General features: G+C 49.2%; 6 protein-coding genes across 8 annotated transcripts; 2 read left to right on the forward strand and 4 right to left on the reverse strand.

Moving 5' to 3' along the window:
* Positions 1 to 135: 135 nt before the first annotated feature.
* FOIG_08200 (DNA damage-binding protein 1) lies at positions 136 to 4,125 on the reverse strand. Of its 3 annotated transcripts, XM_031208140.1 has the most exons (3): positions 3,898 to 4,125; positions 752 to 3,839; positions 136 to 702 (listed from the first exon to the last, which is right to left on the reverse strand). In XM_031208140.1, exons 1-3 carry the CDS (start codon positions 3,990 to 3,992, stop codon positions 403 to 405), a joined length of 3,483 nt encoding a protein of 1,160 aa, XP_031062274.1. In that variant the 5' UTR covers positions 3,993 to 4,125; the 3' UTR covers positions 136 to 402. The 3 variants fall into 3 exon arrangements, with proteins under 3 accessions (XP_031062274.1, XP_031062276.1, XP_031062275.1); XM_031208142.1 differs by having other exon boundaries at positions 136 to 3,839; XM_031208141.1 differs by having other exon boundaries at positions 752 to 4,060.
* A 649-nt stretch (positions 4,126 to 4,774) lies between these two features.
* On the forward strand, positions 4,775 to 7,632 carry FOIG_08201 (uncharacterized protein). The gene is made up of 2 exons (XM_031208143.1): positions 4,775 to 5,413; positions 5,459 to 7,632. Exons 1-2 carry the CDS (start codon positions 4,790 to 4,792, stop codon positions 7,448 to 7,450), a joined length of 2,616 nt encoding a protein of 871 aa, XP_031062277.1. The 5' UTR covers positions 4,775 to 4,789; the 3' UTR covers positions 7,451 to 7,632.
* FOIG_08202 (uncharacterized protein) lies at positions 7,002 to 9,461 on the reverse strand. Its single transcript, XM_031208144.1, has 3 exons — positions 8,649 to 9,461; positions 8,010 to 8,556; positions 7,002 to 7,963 (listed from the first exon to the last, which is right to left on the reverse strand). Exons 1-3 carry the CDS (start codon positions 9,046 to 9,048, stop codon positions 7,804 to 7,806), a joined length of 1,107 nt encoding a protein of 368 aa, XP_031062278.1. The 5' UTR covers positions 9,049 to 9,461; the 3' UTR covers positions 7,002 to 7,803.
* Positions 9,462 to 9,501: 40 nt separating this feature from the next.
* FOIG_08203 (uncharacterized protein) lies at positions 9,502 to 11,867 on the reverse strand. The gene is made up of 3 exons (XM_031208145.1): positions 11,102 to 11,867; positions 10,777 to 11,034; positions 9,502 to 10,725 (listed from the first exon to the last, which is right to left on the reverse strand). The coding sequence occupies exons 1-3, from the start codon at positions 11,176 to 11,178 to the stop codon at positions 9,981 to 9,983; spliced, it is 1,080 nt and encodes a 359-aa protein (XP_031062279.1). The 5' UTR covers positions 11,179 to 11,867; the 3' UTR covers positions 9,502 to 9,980.
* Positions 11,868 to 12,083: 216 nt separating this feature from the next.
* FOIG_08204 (uncharacterized protein) lies at positions 12,084 to 14,193 on the forward strand. The gene has a single exon (XM_031208146.1). The coding sequence runs from the start codon at positions 12,635 to 12,637 to the stop codon at positions 13,967 to 13,969; it is 1,335 nt and encodes a 444-aa protein (XP_031062280.1). The 5' UTR covers positions 12,084 to 12,634; the 3' UTR covers positions 13,970 to 14,193.
* On the reverse strand, positions 12,414 to 16,836 carry FOIG_08205 (uncharacterized protein). Its single transcript, XM_031208147.1, has 2 exons — positions 14,931 to 16,836; positions 12,414 to 14,860 (listed from the first exon to the last, which is right to left on the reverse strand). The coding sequence occupies exons 1-2, from the start codon at positions 15,935 to 15,937 to the stop codon at positions 14,446 to 14,448; spliced, it is 1,422 nt and encodes a 473-aa protein (XP_031062281.1). The 5' UTR covers positions 15,938 to 16,836; the 3' UTR covers positions 12,414 to 14,445.
* Between the last annotated feature and the right edge of the window lie 145 nt (positions 16,837 to 16,981).

The following is a 16,981-nucleotide window of genomic DNA, read 5'->3' on the forward strand; positions in this document are numbered from 1 at the left end:
AGGCTGCCAGATCCAGTTGAGCTCGGAAATTGAAGCCTCACTATTGGTCCGGTCACTTTCGGGTGGGGTTTCCGGTCTATCCCGGGCATCTGGATTCCTTTCTTGCCTCTACAGCTTTCGCCTTGACAATGACTACGAAGATGGAGAATCTGTCATTGTGACGCAAAATTACTTTCAAATAGAGAACAAGTTCGATATATAATCGACCAGTCTCTCGGGGTACATTATTTACACCAGTCACGACTCAATGGACTCATATTCAGCCTCTCTATGACTTTATGGCTTCTGACCAATCATCTTTGACCCATTCGTCCTGAACGTCTCGCAAACAACTAACATCCATGTAAAGACAACCCCAGTGAGGGCCAGAACAACATAACTCATTAATCTATGAGAATCATCTCAGTGCATTCTTCTCAACTCCTCAATCAAGTTGCGCATGTCCTCGATACTTGGTCCAAGGCCTTCGCAAACCAGCTCTTGCTTCCCTTCGTCCATATCCAAGAATCTCTCAACCATCTCCCCGTCTATAAATCGAAAAGGTCCCTCACTCTCCCGATTTTCGTTACGGAAGGAGCGCCATAGCTTAAATTCGACGCTTCCTGGTACATGAATATACTCTTCCATCTTTGATTGGAACGTCATAAGCAGGTCCTGGTACTGGGGTGCAATATCACCATAAAGATACAACGAGCCCTCAGCCTATTTCCTATTAGTTTATGTCTCACGTTTTAATGCAATTTGTGCTTACCGAAGCGAGGAAGGCACGTGGATGGACAATTCCGTTCTCCGCCATCGGGACATGAAGTTTTCGAATACGGTTGATCTGTTCACCAATATTCATTTCGCTCGTAATCTCCAGGCGGCTTCGGTCTTGCTCTGTCGGAGCATCCACGTTTCGTTGCAGGACAACGAGATTGCCCTTTGAATCAGCCTCCAACCACCTTTCTCCTTCAATATGACAGACCGAGGTGGCCCATAGAGGCTCGAAGTGACGTGCCCGTTCTTCTAACTTGGCCTTGTTACCATCTTGTGCGGGGATGAATTCAACCAAAGATAGTGACTGCATCAAATCAACCACACCAATCATGTTGCCGGATATGTCGAGATCCACAGGCAAGGCAGCCGGGCGATAAACAGCGAGCTTCTGGAGTGAGCCGGAACTGCTCGTCTCTTGCAAGAAACTATAGGCCACAACTGTCTTGGACAGTCCAGCAATGATGTTATCATCAATCATACCTAAACAGCGGCAAGGGCCTTTCAAATTGTGAGAGACAATCTGGTACACCTGACGATTCGAGTCAACTCCGAGGACCAGGATACGGCCGCCAGTACCGTTTGGGTCTTCCACCCCATCACTGATGAAGCTTGTACCAACAATAAATCTCTCGACATGGTTGCCGCCAACATCGGGGAGCTCAGCCCGAATGACACATTCGACAATCTCGAGGCTGCTTGAAGCATTCAATGGGAAAGGTGAACCGAGCTCCTTGAAGACAATCTCATCGACAAGCCTAAATGAACTCGACACAACCTCTTCGTTGCCAACTAACTCCTTCTTGATGGAGCCTAGACCAAAGGCTTTCAGTCCCGGGGAGTAAGCTACTCGTCTGACAGTCTCGTTGACAGGGAGAGCCTTCACGTGTGTAAGTCTCTCCTTATCAACATGGCAGATTCGAATATGCTGGTCTGTAGACAGAATCACGGAATCTGGGAAGGCGTGGGAATCAAATGGTGCAACAAATGTGGCATCATCGGCGGTTGTGGCAGAGAATATGATCCGTCCCTCGGCGCTATATATGAGACTGGCATGCTCAGTCGTCACAAAGACGTTCGATGTACCATCCTGTTGCGGGAGTATATGTAGTCGAGCTGGGTTACTGCCTAAAGTCACGCTTTTGCGACCAGAGACAGCGAAGCCCTTGGTAGATACGTTGAACGTAACCACGTTGCCATCTTCCATCGCGACCAAAAGTGTAGGCCCCGATATCTCAGGGGGGTGTAGCTGGACAAGTGCAATGTCTCTTGGGACTGTAGCACTATCCTCAGTTTGTCTCATGGACTCTCCATGTAGTGGCTTCAAGGAAGCCATATCAATCAACGATATTTGTCCAGAAGACCACCAGCCGACTACACCAAGATCTGGTGGATCCCGGGCAGCATGTATGCATGATATTTGATCAGCTTGTGAGCCTGAGTTGTTTTGGCTTTGTTGAACATTGACAGCAAGGTTCTGCAAGAGATTCAATGAGACAAGAGATGTTCCATCAACCGAAAGCAATGCCCACTTGCTGTTTGCTGACGCTCTTGTGATCGACTTGCCGCTTGGAACGTCCCATTTACTGGTTACCGTGCCGCCTTCGGCATCGAGTAAGACGACTGACCGAGGAGTGATCTGGAGCAACTGTCCGTTGGGAAGATTTGAAGCCAGAAGGGTCTCGGTATCGAGTGACATGCCCTGGAAAGAGTATATCTCTTCAATTCCGCCTTCGCGGTCGAAACTGAGAACTCTTGTCTCGGTGATCGCTGAGACGACCAGGGTATCTACCAGGTCAGACCCGTATGAACGAAGAGTAAACAGACCCCTAGTTCCCTCTAGCTCGTCCAGAACACCTCTATCTTCAAGACCGACACCGCTTCGAATACTTCGAAGGCTCCCATCGCGGTAGGCACCACAGCCTGCCACTATTCTTGACTGACCAGACGAAAAGGCATTGCCAGCTTGAGCATCGCCTTCTCGGTTGCCCATATCCATGATAGAAAAATCAAGAATGGGCGCATTGTTTGAGAAGGACTGGACCAGTGTGACAGTGGCGCTTTCCACGTCGATCTGATAAAGCTGCGAGTCACCGTGGTGTGAAGCCACAAATAAGGTGTTATCCCCAAGATAAACCAGATTGGACGCCCTGGATGTGATGGCTGGTGAGCGACCGATCTTGAGAGGCTCGAGTGTCATGCCGGTCACAACAACACCGGTGGTTTCCAGGTTTGTGTCAATCGTCAACAGATCCAGTCGTCCATAGTCATCAGCCAACAAGTAATGTGTACCATCGTACTCAGCCCAAGACACAAATATTCTCGGGTCCTGAAGAACCGAAGATACACTTCTGTGTGTCAGGCCATCAAAGTAAGTAAGAAGAGTTTCTCCAATGACTAAGAGGCCACCTAAATGTGCCTTTGCTCCTTCGGTGTTGCGCACATGGTAACGCTTTTCCTCATCTAATGGAACAGGGATGAGCATTGAGGCGTATGGGTCAGGAATGACAACGTCGAGCTCTCTGTCTTTATGAGGGTCGAACTTGGAAACGGTGTTCCCTTTGTCATCGTGAGTCAACCTATATATGACCAATCGAGCTTCTTCCTGCTCCAACTGTGTCTTATATAAAAAGGCAATGGTCGGGTGACCGGTTCTGCTGTGGATGAAAGTGCTTGCTTTCATGAAGAGTTCTGTGAGTCTGACCTGGTCGAGTCGTTCCAGCTTGTTGGTAGAGCCCTTGCGTATGGGGAGTTTGAAAACATTCAGCACTCCCTCCCAAAGGTGCATGGCTAGGAATCGCCCGGTCGGATCAACAAGACATTTGTTCTGACTTGACGAATGTCGCATATATGGCTCTGCCAGGTCTTCGATAACGCGCTCGATGGTCTCCAGTTGCTTTGTTAACGGGTTCCAGACCAGGTTGAAGTAATGCAGTCTATCGGTGCCGATAAACAATAGATCGGTCTCTGATCCTTTGGGTCGTAAGCATTGCAGCATCGCTATTGATCCGTGGATGAGTTTCGTCTGTAGACACACGAGGCCCTCTTCTGTGAGACGCCATATTTCGAGTCGGTTCGCCTTCCTGTGAAGCCTCAATCAGCATTTGCTCGAGGCGTCATCGAAGGCGTTGGAGCTCTTACGCCACAACCAAGTCATCTATATCGGGAGAGAGCACATTCGCTCGGAGGGCATGGCGTATGCTTGTAGCGCGATGGATAGGTGCGACATATGCCATGTTGTCTTGCTCGTTAAGGAGGTCGCAAGTGTAGGGTGTAAAAGAGAAGCAAGGTAACGGTGTTTGCCCCTCGACGAGAGCTATCGAAGTTCAAAAGCTCTCCAATGCAGCTGCTTGTCTCCAGGATCGGGTGCGTCACTAGCCCCCGGAGTTAGTGCGGATTACAGCGGTCCAGTGGAGGGGGTTTCTCAAGTTCCTGGGTTCTAAAATGGATTTGAGATGCATGTATGCTGTTTAGTGGGGGCATAAACACTTACACCCCATGTAAGAAGCAGGCGAGGGGAGGCAAGAAAATATAACATGATCCCAACTGACACAAAGACTTGAGTAAGTTAAGTATAGACTTAGTAGGTCTTTAGCTTAATACTTTTCAACACCCTGATTCAAGCTCTTAAAGTTTTCTTGCTGCCTTGGGTCAGGGATGCTATATCAGCCCTCTAATTATCAGCTTAACATCTTTATCTGGAAGAAATGGTTTATATCATAAAAGTCATACTCAAGAACTTATCTCTGAGTTATTATGGTATAGCCTGAGTATCAGTCAGTGATGAAGCGTGCGCTGCCCATGAAGCAATTCTTGCCATCTTCCATCGCGCCTTCTGCACCCAGCCCCTGCCTGCCCAAATAAACATGAAGAACATCAAGGAGTTTAGAGGAAGGAGTTAGTCAAGGGAATCCACCCAACTCTTGTGGGATCAAATACTCAGGCTCCAGTGATCATGTGCAATCGAACTTGACCTCTCTCTTTACGATATCCTAGGTACTTACTAGTTATCTAATGTGCCTTGTTTCTCAGCATGAGTTCGACTACAACCTCAACTGCCAGAAGTCGAGAGGTCGTCGATTACGCTATTGAGAACCAATGTTTCTATAATCATCAAGGCGCCCCATATCGATTTCGAGATATTGTCAGGCAGCTTCGAGAAACTGCGGAACCGGCAAAAGCGAACGGGCTAATTGACCAGCCTGGACTCACTGCAGCACCTTTACCTCGCACGAAGATCACATTAGAGCCGTTTCTCGACGACGAAAGCTACGAAATTCCCACAGACCCTAAGGTCTCCGCTTCTTCTGTATTCAGATTCCTTGGTCGAACAAAAAGCCTTCGACTCCCATCGGAAATTATAGATACAGGGTATGATCTGCAAAAAGAACTGTCACAATATCTGCAAGATATCCAGATTGCAAGCTCTTGCAACATCCTGACCCAATGGCTTCCATTGAGCTATGTAATTGCTGAGAAAGACGAAGGCCTTGGGTTTCCATCCACCGTCTCACGATGGCAAACATTAGCCTTGCGTGAATTGGAGGGTGATGAGCCTACATTTACGGAACCTGGCCACGCTTCGTTCTATACACAACAGGCACCAAATCAGGCTTGCACGCCAGACCAAATCAGACAAATTTTATCTCTAGATAAAGTGAGTCAGGATGAGCCAGCTCAGAATTTGGTCTGATTTAGTTAGCATTATCGTTCAAACTTAGAGCCAGTGTCTCCTCCGCTTTCTCCTGCCTCTGACTTGGACGAACCATTTCTGCCAAGCACAGAGCATATGGTGATCGATCTGACCTCAGAACCGAGCAGCCCATCCAATCCCATAGGTGAGGAGTTAGATTGGAATATGCAACATGGCTTTGTGGACTCCGAGCCTCCTGCGCCCTCAACTATGCCCAGCTCTCCTCCGACAGCTAAGGCGGCTTTCTTGTTCAATATAGCAAAGAAACATTCAGCTCTCAAGTTAGATGTACCGATGCTGCCATCTAGCACTGACACCAGTCCAGTGCGGGATAATCTTGCAGAAACTTTGGCACCTCATCTCCTGCATTCTGACGAAGCACACCAATCTCCAGCCGAGGATGGAGGATATTTCGAAGAAGCATTGCAGCCTATCTTAGATGAGAAACACCGCCAGGCAAATCAACAATTGGAACAAGAACGACTGAACCCAAAAGACGCCTTATTACGATTGCGGATACCAGCAGTCGATTTTCGGATACCTGATCCTGAATGGAAATTACATTTGTCAACTTCGCAAGATCACTTTGAATGGCTGCAACAATCGCTTCCCAGGACCTTTCATCTGACCTGCTACAAGGAGCTGAGTCGTCTCGAGGCATCACTTAAATGGACACCGATCCCTCATGAAAGTGGCCGAGTTTCATTGACCGAGGCAACAATTCAGTTGGGACCTATTGAGAGAGAACTGCTTACCCTGAGGCCTCCCCAACTATGCAGTCACAACTACGTGGTTTCTCGAAACGTACTAATGGTGTTCCAAATTCTGAATGATGAAGAGATTGAACAAGAAGTCGCCTCTCTTGTGGTGTCGTCCCCATCAATCTGTCACGGGAATCAGGACAGCTCGACGGCTACTTCTCAATCTCAGAAGTCTCATGTTGCGCCGTCTTTGAAGGAATTGATAGGTTCCCGACGACAGGGCACAGGAAATAAGTCTGATTGCGAGAGAGAGAATCTGTTGTTGAAGGCCGCTGACTCAAGTGCGTCGAGCAACTTGTTGTCTGGTTTCATACAGCTTCGACTACCGAAAAAGCTGAAGAAAGGCAGCAGCTCCTCTCAAACTTCGGCAGCCTCAAGAGCCATGCCATCCATGACTGGCCCTACAATGCTACCCGTTATTCAAGAAGATGCCCAGAGCGAACTGCAAGACGCTCCGGTTCCCAATTTCGACATTCCTCAGGAGACTTGTCGCTACATAGTCTCGTTGGACTTGAGTCGCAGTACTCTCTCTTATCTGGAGAAAGTCTGGCCACAAGCTGAGCTCATCGACCGAGACTTCTCGCAGTACAACACAGTTGCTTGGTCTCCTGGATCAGCTCAAAGAAGGGAAATCATTTCATCTTTGGCGTTTGAGGCTGATATATCCATAAGCCCTGGTGCCGGCCTCATCTTGACTACGATACTAAAAGTGAAACAGAAACCTCTTCCTGGATCCAGTGCTCTCACACCATTTCGTGCAAGAATCAGACGAGTAAGTGAGAAATATGAATCTTTATTTATATTGGTATCAGAATCGAATCCACTAGGAGAATACGTCGGGTCACCAACACCCTCTGATATCTCTGGGTATGCCGATTTCGTACGTTTCACGACGAGTCTTCGAGCAGGCATATCAACACATCTAGTTTCTGGCTGCGATGAAACCCTTTCTAAATGGGCTTTGTCAATCATGTCCCGCTATTCTTCATCAGCTCATCAATTTGGGCATTTCCTTGACTTTCGTGATGGTGTATGGGAGTTATTCCTGCGCCGTGCTGGTCTCAATATCAGCGCAGCGCAAATAATAGCAGGTCTGCTAGTATCTGAATACGGTCAAGGCGGACTTGCGAGCTTTTTGAGTATGAGGGCAGAAGAAAGAGTTTCCAAATATGGTCAAATCATGGGAGGCAGGAGAATACTAAACAATGTTTCGAGAATCTTGGACCGAGAGTGGGTGTAAGTCGGCTACCGCAGAAAATGTACGGAGTAACTGGGGCACAATGTTTCTGTACTCTATGGGTTACCTACATTTAGACCTACCTATTAAGATCAGGAGCCCCCGATTTGTCGATCTATGACCGGGCAACCAGAGATGCACTCGAGTATGCAGGTAACGACGTGTTACAGATCACAATGAGCACCTTCAAGCAATATCACATCGCAGCACAACAGACTTATGCCCACCGAGCTCAGTGAGATCGCTTCTATTGCCCTATACACATACCCATGCTTACCGTCTACGCTTGTACGTCTAATCATGCATCTCAAACACTATTCAAGTTGGGTCAGGTACCCTTAAATGTTCAAAGTCGTTCAACAGACTTCCCACATTGGCCGCGGTAGCGTTCGTAAAGGCAAGGCGCCCTGTGACGTCTTTAGACCAACATAGACGACTCGGCGCGTGGGATTCGAAAGATTGACGGAGCGAGATTGGATGCCGTAGTAGTCAGAGATGGTATGTGTGAGCCAGCGCCTAGAAGCTGTCAGTAGTGCACTATACCTTCGATATTGATACTCACTTGAAGGCGGCGCTTTCATCGGTGCCGAACGAGTCAAACAGCATGCCTGAGTCGACCGTCTCCTGTGACACTTCACGATGCGCATGCTTCCATGTTGCCTTCTTCTCTCTAAGCTCCCTCATGGCGCCGTTCCTACCGACGAACACAATCTCTTCATCGTCCGAATCCATCTGCTCAGCTGCACTATCATCATCTTCATCAGCAGTGACAGCTGACGTTGCGGCCATAGCCTGCTGAGTAGCGAGATATTGTCGCACAGGCTCTTCCAGGGATCGCACCCAGGTGCGCACAACGGGACTGCGCTTGGTAGCTTCGCGCAGATCACGAGGAACCTCACCAGCTCCGAGACCCGTGGCACTGCCTGCCTTGAGTTGCTGCTTCTTGCGCTCGGCAAGCAGACGGGCCGTCTTATCCTCAACCTGCTTGCGCACGCCGCGGTCCCAGAATTGAGCAAGCTGGTAAGGCACTCGGTGGATCGGATGAGTAGGTTGGACTTCGTAATCGGAAGGCAGAGGCGGTTGAGCGTTCGGAACGCCTATCAAGCGGTCTAACACAGTGAGGCCAACGATCAGTATGCTGCTGCGCAAAAGGAAGCAGATCCGAGTTCGGAGTGCTTCCTTAACAATGGTAAAGCCATACCATTCTCCCAGCGACGTCGCTGGCGACTGCCCTCCTTGCCCTTCAGAACCAATTCCCGCTTTCGCTGGCTATCTCTCCTAGAAGGTGGTCGTCTTAGGGTCGATATCGGGGCCTCATCTTCGTCAAAATTGACGTTGCGCTCGGGAGAATTGGACTTGGCTTTGACAGCTTCATCTAGAGGAATTGCAAGAGGAGTGCCAGTTCCACGGGCGATGGGGGAAACGCTGAGAGATTGAAGAGCCGAAACAGTCCAAGCATCGATATCAATGCTCCCATTCTTAACTGGCGTAGGAGGCGAATGTAGCTGCACAGCCGCCAGCGAAGGATTTGTCGCCGCGGGAGTAGGAGTATTTGAGGCCGACTGTTGTTCGGGTGGCGGGACGGAGCTGTAGATAGCCATGATGATAAGACTCGCGGGGTGGTCGCTGATGATAGAGTACGATAAGGATAAGGTTAAGAGATGAGAGTGATTGAAACTCTTGACGCTGTCTTGAGACAAAGACTCTAGGTCTGATAGGGAGAAGAAGGAATCTCTAGGTTCTAGGTCTTGAGATGAAAGGAGGAAGGAGAAATGGCTCCGGCAATGGAGAAAGGACAGAAAGGATGGAGATGGTGGTTTAATTGATCGACGGCATTGGATTGGATGCTACCGGGCATCTCTTGACCCTCCCCCCTCCTGTCTCAAACCTCATACGGGAATTGATATGAACCATGAATGACACGCGGTGATTCATTCAACTTGATTAGATAGAAGCAGCCAATCATATCTCGACCGCATCCCACAGGGGGCAAGCCAGCGACACCCAATTCCGCATTTGCAGGCGATGCGAGTCACCCGTCGCCCGCGGAAGCGGGGGGGCATTTAGGGCCATGATAGGGCCCAGGCACCAGGCTTCTTCGATTCTGTAATGAGAAGCTGATGATGCTGAGAATGACCGCTACTCAAGGCTTCATTGGTAGAACGCAATATCTCAACATTGACTTGAAGTACCATGATTTCATCCTAACCAGCTGGCTCGGGATTTGATATTACTCTTTATCTCGCGTAGGGAGACAAGGAATGCTGTCGACAAGCATCCTCTCAACCTTGGACGGGCTGACTTCGAGTCATCAAGGCCCCCACACATACCTTGCGGCGTAATATCTTCAATGAGTCAAACTCGGACGTCTCGGCTGAGAAGAAGGAGAAAATGTACATTTCTAAAAAGTATGCAATCCTAGGTAATCACTAAATACCAATAAAATACCTCAAATAATTATGGTATATCACATGCACGCTGTTGACCCTGAACTCGTCTTGTTGTCTAAGGTAAGGTAAGAGAGGTGAATTCCTCAGTGTTCGGCGGTGGCGTCGTATGTCCTGTGAGGGTTGCCAATACCGCCGGGCTTTAACAACGGTTGGCTCTCCCGCTCGATAGCACGCTCTTCTCTCTCTTGGATATCGTGCAGGTCCTCCTCCGTTTCCGCGTATCTCTCCGGGTGACCGGTGAAAGGTCCTGGGAGACCGCGCTCCCAGCCCTCAGAATAGGTCCTGCTGCCTGGCGGGGGCCTTCGGGGCGCGCTCGAGTATTGCACAGGTGAGTGTGGTGCGCTGTCGATGTGGCCGTTGGCATGACCGCCATGCTGCCGCGCCATGTATTCGTAATAAACGCCCATGAAGAGGACTGATCCCTGCATAGATGCAGTGATCAAGTAAATGAACCATGTGCTCCATCCTTCCCAGCCCAGACGGGCAAAAAGGCTTCCTGCGAATAAGAAGCCACCGGGCGTCTGGATGCACATCATTGGGATGCTCAGACTGCCAACATGTTTCAAATGGTATGTCATCCAGATCTGAGGCACGTATTGGATAGCGGCCAGAACTGTGGCCATGATTCCCAGGAAGTTGGCCCAAAAAACGAGATGATCGGGCAGAGCAATGAAAAAGACACCCGTCAGGATAACCACAATGAGGCCGTGAAGGACACAGAGCAGTCCAACCATGACAGCGGTCTGCCATCTAGGTGCATCGCCACGAAGATCCTCTGGTGGAACATTGGCTTCTCTATATCTGAAGAAGATGAGGAAAAGGACAAGACTGTTCAAATGTTAATGGAGAAAACAAATCGAGCTGGGTGTGGAGGCTAACATGAGGCTGAAGCAAACCCATTGAGCGCCTAGCTGGGCAACGCCGAGCAGACCGGCGGCGCACTCAAATCTACCGAGCTCTTTGCAGCATCCTATGGCAGCACGAGACGGTGGGACAGTAAGGATATTGGCGAAACCGGCAGTAGCGGAAGTGGTTCCAAGCAATACAAAGTAAGGTGAGATGCCTTCGGAGGTGCCTCGGGAGATAATGCGATAATGCTGAGGGAGGTAAGACACGAGAATGCCGAGTAAGAGGACGCTACAACATCAAGGTTAATAACAAGATCACTCGCCGTCAAATTTAGAGAGGGGTTGCGCAGCCATACATAGAAACGACAAGCTCAAGATACGAGGGCGTCTTAAGCCGATCGCATTGGTCGTCTTTTGGGGCAAAAACGTCCATGGCGGATATCAGATGAAGTGCGTGAAGGTATAATAACACGGCCGCGCAGCTTCGGGAGAGGATGATGGAGGAGTCGTCCCAGCAGGTGTCGCGAGAGAGAGAGGCTCACGAGAAGCCTGGCAGGCACAAAAGAGAAAATGATCACAAGTAATCACGAGATCAGACGAAGGAACGCCAGGGTCCAGTCGTCTCTCGTCAAAGAGGTTTGCCCAGCTTAGCTTTGGACTGGTTTTTGGGCACGGGCTCGTGTGGAGAGAAATGATAGAAGGTCGGGCGCCCTGCGTTGCTGGGGAGTGACGTATGATGGGTTATTTTAGTCGGTGTCTTTTCTGGGTGAGGCTGTTTGTGTTTCGCGGGGAGGGGCAGCGTTGTAGAAGAGGCTCAAGAGAGCGTAGCGCAGCTGGAGCTGGAGCGGAATACCGAGCGAGTCGGTACTGACCGATAGTCGACGATACGAGGATATGAATTGCCCTTTTTGGCCAGCTGAACTAGGAGATCATGATTGGTGAGACAGAAGAGAAGAGAAAGTTTCACGATACGGGTTATCCTTGGTATGTTGAAGTCAAAGGAAGAAGTTTCTTATGGATTGGGGTGAGATGGAGAAAGGATAAAAAGAAAAGAGAGGGAGGAAGGAAGTCGGAGAATTAATTAATGTAATCAAATGACGACCACCTCAAGCTGAATATGAGACTGTTCCTTCCTGTCTTCCTTACCTAAAAGCTAAAGGAAAAGCGGGTGGCTCTAAAAGGAAACATTCGAGCACCTGCCCTGAATTCTTCCAACAGTACCTTACCAGGGGTGCAACATCCAAGATTCCAAGTGGTGATCCATCTCCCACTGTAACTGTTCAGAGGAAATACACTTCCGCTTGATATTCACACCTCACGCGTTTCTTTTCTTCGGCAGTACCTGACCTGGCCTGGGCTGGGCTGAAAGACTAAAATTACAGTGACCTGGAAACTGAGACACAGCGTTATGTCTCCTGAAATATACCTGTAGTCAGCGCCTCTTTCAACTCTTCACAATAACTGCCAAGACGGAAAACGGCGATCTCGAGCTGCCCTTTTTGTGTCGTCACCCGCTGGACCCTGCAGAAGAGAACCAACGTACGGCCATTGGATTTGTCGGAGGCCGCTGAGGAGGTCCTTTGTCTACCGGGGGCTTGGCGCCAATCCATATGACGTTACTATGAGGATATATGAGACAGTCGACGATGGCCTCAGTTGTTTGATCTACAGTGAGAGGTCCTTCAGAATCTGTTTCAATAGAAAGAATGTCACAGGACCCTTGAATTGTCTAACTGAAAAAGACCCTTGAATATTACATATCTCGAGATTAGAGATTGGCTAGGATCATGATAAGCGTGTAAGTGACAGTCAAACAAAGCGAGGTATCCACTCATGTACCTCATTTTCTCGTCCATCACCATCTCGCAACTTTCAACTCAACTTACACCATGAACACGGATGGTCCTGAATCGGCAATTGAATCAGCGCCCTCACATTCAGAGTTACAGCCGAATGATCTGCAGGACCAGGACAGGGACCGTGACCGGCAGCAGAAAGCACCATCATTAAACCTCATCGCTGAAAATCAAATCATTCAGCCTGATAATGACATAAACAACCAGAACCTTTCCACCACCAAACAAAATTACTACACATCTGCACAATGGACTGCCGATGGAACATCACTCATCGTATCGTCTGCCATCAATTCAATATCCACCTTTGTCCTCCCTGAAGATCTCCTCGACCCATCAGCCTCACGCCCGCGACATCTCGAGTGTCAATCCTCAATATCGCTCCCTGAGCCTTCTCAAACGATCATCCCAGCGCCCTTCTACTCTTTAGCTGAGCCATCCTCACAGACCGTTCTTGTAGGATGTCGCGATCACCCTATTCAGCTCTACCATCTCTTCCCTCCAGATGATGATGGCCTCGCGTCGCGTTCTGCCCCACTTGCTTCGTATAAATTAATACGTTTTGAAACAGAAGAGTATATCACGCCATCGTCTATCCTCTGGGATGCACCCGGGACGCATTTCCTCGTCGGCTCAACGAACCGGCTTGATTACTTTGACATGACTCGACCAGGATCAGATGGCCCGATACTTACTATACCCACCATCCCTTCTAGACGTCATATACGGAAGGGAAATGGAGTTGGTATGAAGGGCACTGTCGCTGCTCTCGCTTCCTCGCCTGTGGATGGTAACGGGAGCTCTATTATTGCTGCAGGGACATGGACACGGTGGATGGGATTGTATGATGTGCACCGCTCAGACAAGGTTATTGCAAATTGGTCTCTCCCTCGCTCTGAAGACATAGACGGAGGAATAGGAGGCCAGGGAATTGTTCAAGTCCGCTGGAGTCCATGCGGTCGTTACCTAATCCTCAACGAGCGACATGCTTCTGGTCTGATTGTGTATGACGTCCGCGGAACAGGCGAACTCCTCTGCACTCTTCGAGGTCGATGTGCACCCACACAACAGAAGATGACGGTGGATGTCTTTGCTGGTGATCCCTATGCTGAGTTCCCATCCTTCGAGGTCTGGGCAGGGACACAAGATGGTGGTGTTGCGGTGTGGGAAGGCGTTGGCTCTCAAGCTGGCGTTGTAGATCCATCATGGACATGGAAGCCCCATGATGCGCCGGTAGGAAGCACTGCTCTACATTCAAGCGGCTCTGTAGTCGCAACGTGCTCGGGAGGATGGGGCTTTAGAGACTCATCGGGAACGAAGACAGTGTTTGACGAGTCTAGTGTCAAGATCTGGACTATAGGAGGTTGACCTGATTTGAAACATGGTAGGTAGGCTGAACCATGATCATGCAAATTGGTTAGATGACACTTAGAGGAATCCACTGTTAAGCACAGGTTCAAGACGAGTAAGTATTGGCTTCCGTTCAGCGTCTTACTTTGATTCCCATTTGATATAAAGAAACATAAAATAATGGAATGATAAACGAAGATGAATAAAAAGACTTTTTAGTCAATACTGCTTAGTTTCTTTATCATAGCTATCTACCAAAAACCCATACCTATGACCGTGTGGCCATCATATCTCATGATTAATCCAAGCTCAAGCTCATCTATTCCAGCACTGTTGGGAACCGCTCATTACAACTCCTCCTTTATAGTAATGCAACTCCGGATATCAACTCCATATGCTAACCCAAAAGCAAACGCCAAAGCAATTCTCGAGCCGTGGTGCCATCCGCCACCTGTCTATGTGCCGTCTCCCCTTTTCATCAGATTCATATACAATTAGAACCACCCAGGCCCACGATTCTGCTGCCACAACGGCCCTCCACCGCCGCCGCGGGGTCCAGGATATACTTGGCTCATTTGGCCAGGTGTACTGATCGCTGTTCCAGGTCGTGGCTGTTCCTCGCTGATTCGTCCCAAGCCAGAGTTATAACTATGGTCGAAGTCGTCGTCACGCGTCAAAGGCACCTCATCATGCTCCATGTGCGAAGATCCACCCACAGCACCCGCTGAATTACCATAACCATAATTAGAGGAAGGATCCCATGGTTCGGAATACGGCTCATCATGGCCAGCAGCCGAGTTCATAGTGCGCTGCTGGTTCCTCACTGGAACTGGTGGGGGCGGTGCCATTTTGTCGGTCTCATGCATAAGGGGCACCGGAGCAAAATTATGATTATTGTCTAACGGCGGACTAGAAAAAATTCATTTGTTAGCTTTTTGCGCGAAAAGTATAAAAAGAGGTCTTTCATAGGGACGCTTACCCGATGTGCTGCACCTGGTGTTTCACGCCTGGCCCCTGGCGCGTATTTCCCTTCTTGCGCTTCCAGAGCCAAATGCCGAGAACTATGAGAGCTGCGAGCGCTGCTACGCCGCTGATGGTACCGCCGATGATGGCGCCCGTATTCTTGGAGCCATTGTCATTGCCGTCGGTGTCAGGGGCATCAGAGTCGCCAGATTCCGTGGACGATGGGTCTGCTGTCTCTGAAGCTGTGGTTTCTGTGGTGGTGTCGGATTCGGTCTCCGACGCTGTTGAGGTTTCCGACTCTGTTGAGGAAGTTTCTGAATTTGTTGTTGAAGCTGTTGACTCTGTTGTTGAACCTGAGGAGGTTTCAGTAGATTTTGTAGATGCGCTCCTTGTCGCTGATGATTTTGTGGCGGAAGTATCCGTCGTTGTTGTCCTTCTCCTTGTTCCTAGTGTTGTGGGTTCAGATAGTGAACTCACTGGCTGTGTAAGAGGAACATTTATGCTTGTGAGGTCAATCGCACTCTTTCCTGAAGCTGTAGCCACAACTTTTGTCGCCAAACCAGATGTTGAACCACATCCAAATTGAAAGAAGCCGCCTTCATAGCTATTTCTGTAGCACGAATCGCTCCCTCTGCAGGTGAACACATATGGATTCACCTCTGTTTGTGGTCCACTCTCTGCATCCACACAGCCTGTGAATACACCCGATGTACAAGATCCGCCATCGGGACAACAGCCCACAGCGCCATGATCGACATCTACCACACAATGCGATCCTGCAGAACAAGTTGCTGGTAGTCCAGGATCCCCCCCTAGGTAACCACAAACAGTGTTGAATTGCCTTCGCAGCAATAATGAGTCGTCGGGCGCAGGCGTCGCGGCGAGAGGATACGGCAGAACATTGAGTTCATAAAAGTCAACCGTCTTTGTCGGTTGTGGCAGAACGTGGCCGGTAGCGAGATTGAGAACGCCAGAGATGACGAGAAACGGCGGTAGACGCGCCATTAGAAGGGCCGGGGTCATGATTTGCGATCTCGTGAATCTAATCTCAAGCAAACATGGTATAGTCGATCGGTTAAATCTGTAGTGTAATTAAGATTGTGGGCGGGTTTTCTTTTGGTGAAGTCGTAGATATTAAGAGAAGAGAGAGACTCTAGAAAGAGGACACCCTTTGAACGGAAGAGAGGAAACTCAGCGCACGGGCAAAAAGTACAAAGGATGCAAAAATGATACGATGAGTAACCAAACTAATGATGTAACAAAGGGGTTAGAAAAGATCAAAGGAGGAAGAAACCAAAAGCCCTTGAGTAGAAGGGGGGGCCTGTGACACTCAGTCTGTGCCTCGTCAACTTATCCAAGACTTGGCCTGACTTTGAGCCAAGTGGAGTGAATTGTACAGTTAAAAAGTGGCTGGCCGGCGTAAAGTACAGTCTCCAAACTGTTGAAAATAGAGAATATGAACTAGGGAAGACCCTGAACGTTTCGAAATCGAGACGGTGTTGCTGCTTCTATGTATCCTCTCTGCCTGAGTCGCGTGTGGGCTTCCTCGCAACCCTGCCACTCTATTTCACGGGCAGTCAAGCCACCTCTGACCAAGACTTTCTGATTCCTCTCGATTACGATTTTCTCGTCAGATAAGACTCCAGGATCTGTAAGTTATAGCCCGTCGACGAGCGAACCAGGAACCAGAACAGAGACGTTTAAAGTGCTGGCAGCCGGGGGGCGTCTTCCGATACTGCAACCCTGTATCCCACGGCAACTCGGGATCCAATCAGGGATGAGGAACAGGCCGTTTTATGAGAGGCTGGTGTGGGCTTCGGGGGAGGCTGGGGCGGTCGTTGGAAAACCAAGGAAGGTTTTGAAGAAGCAAGTTTGACGGATTTGTTCAATTACGTTGGATAAAAAAGAAATTGAAAAGGAATAAGAAGTCGGGATGATAATTTGAGTAAACAACTGACGACATAGAGTAACTACATAGCAACCGGAAACAATTTGTCGGTGTTTGGAATGCTTGGAAGGATTCCAGCAACCAATCTCATCCTCAGAACCTAGAGCCTCCTCCGACAC

Source organism: Fusarium odoratissimum (assembly GCF_000260195.1).
Source record: "Fusarium odoratissimum NRRL 54006 unplaced genomic scaffold supercont1.12, whole genome shotgun sequence".
In the NCBI taxonomy this organism is placed as follows: domain Eukaryota; kingdom Fungi; phylum Ascomycota; class Sordariomycetes; order Hypocreales; family Nectriaceae; genus Fusarium; species Fusarium odoratissimum.

What these genes read in the sequence shown, in the direction of transcription:
- FOIG_08200 (XM_031208140.1), bottom strand. Translation starts at nt 3,992, where the DNA reads ATGGCATATGTCGCACCTATCCATCGCGCTACAAGCATACGCCATGCC. An exon ending in ATAGATGACTTGGTTGTGGC is followed by an intron (nt 3,840 to 3,897) that starts GTAAGAGCTCCA and finishes GAGGCTTCACAG; the next exon opens with GAAGGCGAACCGACTCGAAA. An exon ending in CACGTGCCTTCCTCGCTTCG is followed by an intron (nt 703 to 751) that starts GTAAGCACAAAT and finishes AATAGGAAATAG; the next exon opens with GCTGAGGGCTCGTTGTATCT.
- FOIG_08201 (XM_031208143.1), top strand. Translation starts at nt 4,790, where the DNA reads ATGAGTTCGACTACAACCTCAACTGCCAGAAGTCGAGAGGTCGTCGAT. An exon ending in AAATTTTATCTCTAGATAAA is followed by an intron (nt 5,414 to 5,458) that starts GTGAGTCAGGAT and finishes TGATTTAGTTAG; the next exon opens with CATTATCGTTCAAACTTAGA.
- FOIG_08202 (XM_031208144.1), bottom strand. Translation starts at nt 9,048, where the DNA reads ATGGCTATCTACAGCTCCGTCCCGCCACCCGAACAACAGTCGGCCTCA. An exon ending in GCGACGTCGCTGGGAGAATG is followed by an intron (nt 8,557 to 8,648) that starts GTATGGCTTTAC and finishes TCACTGTGTTAG; the next exon opens with ACCGCTTGATAGGCGTTCCG. An exon ending in GATGAAAGCGCCGCCTTCAA is followed by an intron (nt 7,964 to 8,009) that starts GTGAGTATCAAT and finishes GACAGCTTCTAG; the next exon opens with GCGCTGGCTCACACATACCA.
- FOIG_08203 (XM_031208145.1), bottom strand. Translation starts at nt 11,178, where the DNA reads ATGGACGTTTTTGCCCCAAAAGACGACCAATGCGATCGGCTTAAGACG. An exon ending in CTTGAGCTTGTCGTTTCTAT is followed by an intron (nt 11,035 to 11,101) that starts GTATGGCTGCGC and finishes TTGATGTTGTAG; the next exon opens with CGTCCTCTTACTCGGCATTC. An exon ending in TGGGTTTGCTTCAGCCTCAT is followed by an intron (nt 10,726 to 10,776) that starts GTTAGCCTCCAC and finishes ACATTTGAACAG; the next exon opens with TCTTGTCCTTTTCCTCATCT.
- FOIG_08204 (XM_031208146.1), top strand. Translation starts at nt 12,635, where the DNA reads ATGAACACGGATGGTCCTGAATCGGCAATTGAATCAGCGCCCTCACAT.
- FOIG_08205 (XM_031208147.1), bottom strand. Translation starts at nt 15,937, where the DNA reads ATGACCCCGGCCCTTCTAATGGCGCGTCTACCGCCGTTTCTCGTCATC. An exon ending in CACCAGGTGCAGCACATCGG is followed by an intron (nt 14,861 to 14,930) that starts GTAAGCGTCCCT and finishes AATTTTTTCTAG; the next exon opens with TCCGCCGTTAGACAATAATC.